This window comes from Brassica oleracea, chromosome C8 (assembly GCF_000695525.1).
Source record: "Brassica oleracea var. oleracea cultivar TO1000 chromosome C8, BOL, whole genome shotgun sequence".
NCBI classification, from domain to species: domain Eukaryota; kingdom Viridiplantae; phylum Streptophyta; class Magnoliopsida; order Brassicales; family Brassicaceae; genus Brassica; species Brassica oleracea.
The window spans coordinates 29,363,391-29,368,527 of record NC_027755.1 but is presented as its reverse complement, the minus strand read 5'-3'; the positions used below and the strand labels follow the sequence as shown (position 1 = coordinate 29,368,527).

Sequence of the window (5,137 nt, the reverse complement as noted above, 5' to 3'; positions counted from 1 at the left end):
TTATACCTGGGATTGAATGTGAACTTCTGCCAGTGAGTTAGTAGTAGTTTGTCTAGCCTGTTTCCCTGAAAATAACATAGAAAATTCACTTCAAATCCTCACCCTTCTCATTCGGGGATCAGATCATTCAGTTGTAATAATGCTAAACTACCACCAATCAGGTGAAAAGGTAGTTGCGAACCGAAATCATTAGGGAGAATACGCTTTTCGAATAAACAAAATAGTAAAGCAAAAGGCTTAATAAGATCTTTGGTGATACAAATCATACCAGTTCAGTCAGGAAGGCTTGCTTATTAAGACCTTCCAAAGCAGTGAAGGCTGACTCAAGTACCCGGGAGAGATAAGCCACGACTCTACACACAAATGAGTGGAGTTAGATATCAAAGTAACAAGTTCATTGGAAATGATATTAAAAAGAGCATGGCGTTGAGAGATAATCAATAGATGTCATATAAAATGGTTTCGTAAACTACAAAGTATACTAGGAATCCCTGGAGTAAACTACAAATGGTCTCTCACTTTTCCGTTGGCAATCCCTGGAGTGAACTTGAGCTGTTTTTGTGCTGACACGGTCATTGGAGAAGGTGTGATCATGTCTTCAGCTAAATGTTTCACTGAACTCGGTGGGGTTCCCTATACCAACGTTTTACATTTTAATTCGATAACCAAAACTAAACTAACATATGGATAAAATAGGGAAGGTGGCATAGTCTTACAAGTGGAGATGAAGCTAAGGAAGTTGCAAGTGCTTGCTCTCTTAGTTTAAGCTCCTTCTCTGCTTCTTTCCTTCTCAGCTCACTCTGACTCATAAGGCCAACGATCTCTTTGAACTGATCTTTCATTTCTTTTATTTCAACATCTTTCTCCCATAACTGGCACCTGCATGGGGCATAAAGAAAAGAAAAGTCATGAAGATATTGATTGGAGACTAACTCTACGACTGAAACCGATTTTTTTTTCCTATGTTGGAGGTAGGCCTGTAGGTTCGATTTCTTTGGTAAATTCGGGTCGGTTAGTTTAGGGTGGCTTAGTTCAGGTCAGTCGAAATCTCGTTGAAGTGAACCGAAAAGAAATTCGGTTTGGTTTTCGGTTAGTTCGTTTTCCAAAATTCTCTACCAAATATGTTGATTTTTGGTTAAATTTTCTGTTTAAATTAAATAAAATTCAAAAAATTTGGTTATTTTGGTTAGTTCTGTTCGGATTTTGGTTAGTTCGGTTCAGAATTTTAGTTGAGATTTGTATTGTTTAGTATTCTTTTTAGAAAACCAAACGAACCGATAACCAAAACCCGAATTTTTGTTGGCCGAACTGAAACTGAACCTTCTAACAGAAATTTTTTGTTTGGTTCGGTTAATAAGGGCAGGCCTAGTTGGAGGTATGTCACTTGGAAACTAAAGGTAAGCAAGAGAGTTGAACATATACTGAAGTAAGTTCTTAGCCTCTCCCATTGATCGTAGCTGGTTCCAACGGCCACGGTTTGTAAAAGCACGCTCTCGTTCTTCTTCCTCAGATAGTTGTGACGCCATTGCTACTAGAGAGTTAGAAGATATCCCCAGCATGTTCTCGAGTGAAGAAGATATTCGAGCCACCCTTGCATCAGGTGACAACGATGATGCCCTGAAAACATAAACTTGTAAATAAGAACCATAACAAAACTTAGAAAGTTCATATTTAAAAAAAAAAAATGTACCTAGCAAATCCATTCTTTCCCCTTGGAGGACTTAAGAATGTACCTAGCAAAGTTCATATTTGATGCGGTCGATGAATGCCTCAGGCTCGGTGCAACCACTGCTCAGTTATGTGTGGAATATTTTGTGGAAGCAATAATAAATTTGTTCGGCGATGAGTACTTAAGAAGACCAACAACGGCTGATCTTCAACGTCTACTTCATATTGGAGAGCTTCGTGGATTTCCCGGGATGATAGGAAGCATCGATTGTATGCATTGGGAGTGGAAGAATTGTCTCACCACTTGGAAAGGGCAATATTCTCGTGGTTTGGGAAAACCCACGATCGTTTTAGAAGCGGTTGCTTCATATTATCTCTGGATAAGGTATGCGTTTTTTGGACCTCCAGATACCTTAAATGATATTAATGTTGTTGATCGCTCACATGTTTTTGATGACATAATAAATGGTCGAGCCCCGCAAGTGAACTTTTCGGTCAACGGAAAAGATTACCATTTAGCTTACTATCTCACCGATGGTGTTTATCCAATCTATTCCAATTCCACAAGGGCCGAAAGCAGTTTATTTGCGCAACGTCAAGAAGCTGTCCGAAAAGATGTCGAGCGTGCTTTCGGAGTTTTGCAAGCTCGATTTTCCATTGTTAAAAATCCAACACTTTCTTGGGATAAAGTCAAGATTGAGAAGATTATGAGAGCATGTATCATACTTAATAATATGATAGTAGAAGACGAACGAGATGAATACATTCAATATGAACAAGTAGAAGGGAGCGGAAGTTCACATGTCGATCTCACCTATTCTACAGATATCCCTACTAATATCGCCAATCAGATGGATGTTCGAACAAGAATTTGTGATAGACAAGGGCATCAACAACTGAAAAGTGATTTGGTTGAACATATATGGCGTAAATTTGGAAGTGATCAAGACAACAATTGAGCTTCGATGCCTTTTTGAAATTATTATCGTTTATTTTAGTAATATTTGTTTTTATGTTTTTATGTTTGTATTTTAAAATCTATGTTTAAAATGTTATGTTTGACTTTGTTTTATTTAATAAATAAATTTAATCTTTGTTTAACATTTTATGTTTAAAAATAAGTTTAATATTTTTTATTGTTAAAAACCTTAATTAAAAAACTATTAATAAATCACTATAATTAAGTGTCTCTTAACAAAATCTATTATCTTAATTTTAATAGTTAAAAAATCACTAAAAACCATTTAAGAACCACTTAAGGGTTTTACCAATGAACATGCTCTTAGGCACGGAAGAGCATGTTCAATGCAGGCACGGAACCATAGGTTTGTTTTTTTTTTTGTTTTTTTTCGTCTGCTAAAAAGAAAAAAAAAATTAAAAGGGGAACCAATCGCGGGCCGCCACGTGTCAGTGGAGCCCGCGATCAGTGGAAAAAGCAAAGAAATATCGATCCTTATTCTCTTACTTTTATGATCGGTTTTAAAAGTTTTTGTGGAGCCTATGCATTTAGAAACCCATTTATTACCGGCGATAAACATGATTGTCGCTCAGCTTGTTTTTAATAATGTAATATGTTGCACGGGGTTTTAATCTAGTCTTGGTTTAAAGATAAAGCAACACAAACCGCTTGTCACAATCTTGGAGGCCCAATAATGTGAGGCCCAATATGAAACCTTTATCATACCGTTATACATTTTCAAAACAAAATACAAGAGGCGAAGGAGAAGCGATCAAGAACATTTTCAAAACAAAATACAAGAGGCTAAGCAAAGAAGCGATCAAGAACATTTTCTAAAACAAAATATTCTTCACCGACTAGACAAGACGATATGGATCTGACTCCCAGGAAACTGATGAAAGAAGATGAAGATGAAGTAAAGAAAAGCTTCTCCGAAACTCCATACGACGTCACCGAGCGTATCCTCGCAATCACCCGGAGATGTCACTACCCCAACCTCTCGGTACTCCTGAACTATACCACTTACGCTCCACCCTCGGCGTCACCGAACCCATTCTCTACGCCTCCATCGGTTTCCCTCCTTCCGAAAGCCCGAGCTGGTTCACTCTCCACCAAGAAAACGTTTCTTTACGCCTCCGCAAGATCCTATCACTCCCTTCGAGGCTTCTGATGGCCGTCGTCACAGTCGGATCAGATATGTACGTACTCGGCGGAAGCGTCAGTGGGAAACCCACGTCGGACGTGAATCTCATTGACTGCAGATTCCACACGAGTCGCTCTCTCCCGAGCATGAAAAGAACTCGCAGCCGCGCCGTCGCCGGAGCCATCGACGGGAATATATACGTTATCGGAGGTTGTACTAAAAATTCTGACGATTGGGCCGAAGCCTTTGATGTTAAGACTCAGACTTGGCGTGGAATGCCTGGTGTGTTGCCACGTGCTCATTGGGAAGGACTGTTCGTGACAAAGTGCTGTGATGGACGACAAGATTTTCGTTTTGGAACCGTATACTACTTGTTTGGTTTTCGATCCCAAAGTAGGTGCTTTGGTTCAATGGGACGATGGAGGTGAGCTTAAGAAACTGTGGCAAGCTTCCTCCTGTGTCGTTGATGATATGCTGTATACAATTGATCTTGGGCGGTCTCTTAAGCATCCCATTATTGTGTATGATCCAAAGGCAAAGGAGAAGAGGTGGAGACCTGTTTATGGTGTAAATTTGAGTAGGGATTTGCGTCCTCTTGTCGCCTATTATGACTCTAAAATGGCAAATCTTGGTGGGAAGTTGTTGATTCTGGTTGGTAGTATCGCCATGCCTTTTTCTCATTGCGAGAGTGAACAGGTTTGGTGCGTAAAGATTGCTTTGGAAAGACGCGGAGATGAGATTTTCGGGCATGTTGAATCAACTGAGGTGGTGCTTAAATCAAACAAATGTCCTTCCATTGAGCTTTCTCGAACTGTTACTCTTTGATGATGCTGCTTAAGATGGGTTTCTTGCAGGTACGTGTCTCTGTGCTTAAGATGATGCCTTGTCTTTTACGTCTCAAAGCTTAGTTTTGTTTTCATGAACTTAATTGCAGTTGAAGGATCTTATTGTCTTTTAAGCAGCTTGTTGATCGAGCAAAATATATACAAGCAAAGTTTATGTCATCTCACACCTCAATTGTAACTTGTCCTTCTTAGCCTAACTCTTTACAGATTTTAGCCTTGAGTAAATTTCTTTTGCTTTAAAAGGATATAGGCCATTCTTTTTAGCTGCATTTTGTAAAGTGATACTTCTTGTTGAAATGCATCTTTGGTTATCTGATAAGGCATAATATGCATTAGTTTACTCAGATATATATATTGTTAAAGAATTGTCAATTACACGTTAATATATTGTTGTTGCTGTTGTGTATTTTATACTAATCTGGTAACAATACAGTAAACCACATAGAAGTAGCGTCAGATTGGTTTGATAAAATAAAATTTGGGTCTTGGTTGATAGTGCTGCTAGTTTTCTATTGGGCCAGC

General features: G+C 38.8%; 2 protein-coding genes across 2 annotated transcripts in view; one reads left to right on the top strand and one right to left on the bottom strand.

Moving 5' to 3' along the window:
- Window positions 1–1,747, bottom strand: part of LOC106309131 (kinesin-like protein FRA1) — a 4,504-nt gene extending 2,757 nt beyond the window's left edge. Inside the window, exons 1-6 of the mRNA XM_013746200.1 lie at window positions 1,734–1,747; window positions 1,423–1,617; window positions 717–879; window positions 506–633; window positions 269–353; window positions 7–65 (exon numbers count right to left, since the gene is read on the bottom strand). Coding sequence (XP_013601654.1) covers window positions 7–65; window positions 269–353; window positions 506–633; window positions 717–879; window positions 1,423–1,617; window positions 1,734–1,747 — 644 coding nt within the window. The remainder of the gene's footprint in view (window positions 1–6; window positions 66–268; window positions 354–505; window positions 634–716; window positions 880–1,422; window positions 1,618–1,733) is intronic.
- Window positions 1,748–3,607: 1,860 nt separating this feature from the next.
- Window positions 3,608–4,595, top strand: LOC106309130 (putative F-box/kelch-repeat protein At2g29810). The gene is given in 2 exon segments (XM_013746199.1): window positions 3,608–4,093; window positions 4,095–4,595. Coding segments are annotated over 2 exon segments (987 nt in total).
- Window positions 4,596–5,137: the final 542 nt, after the last annotated feature.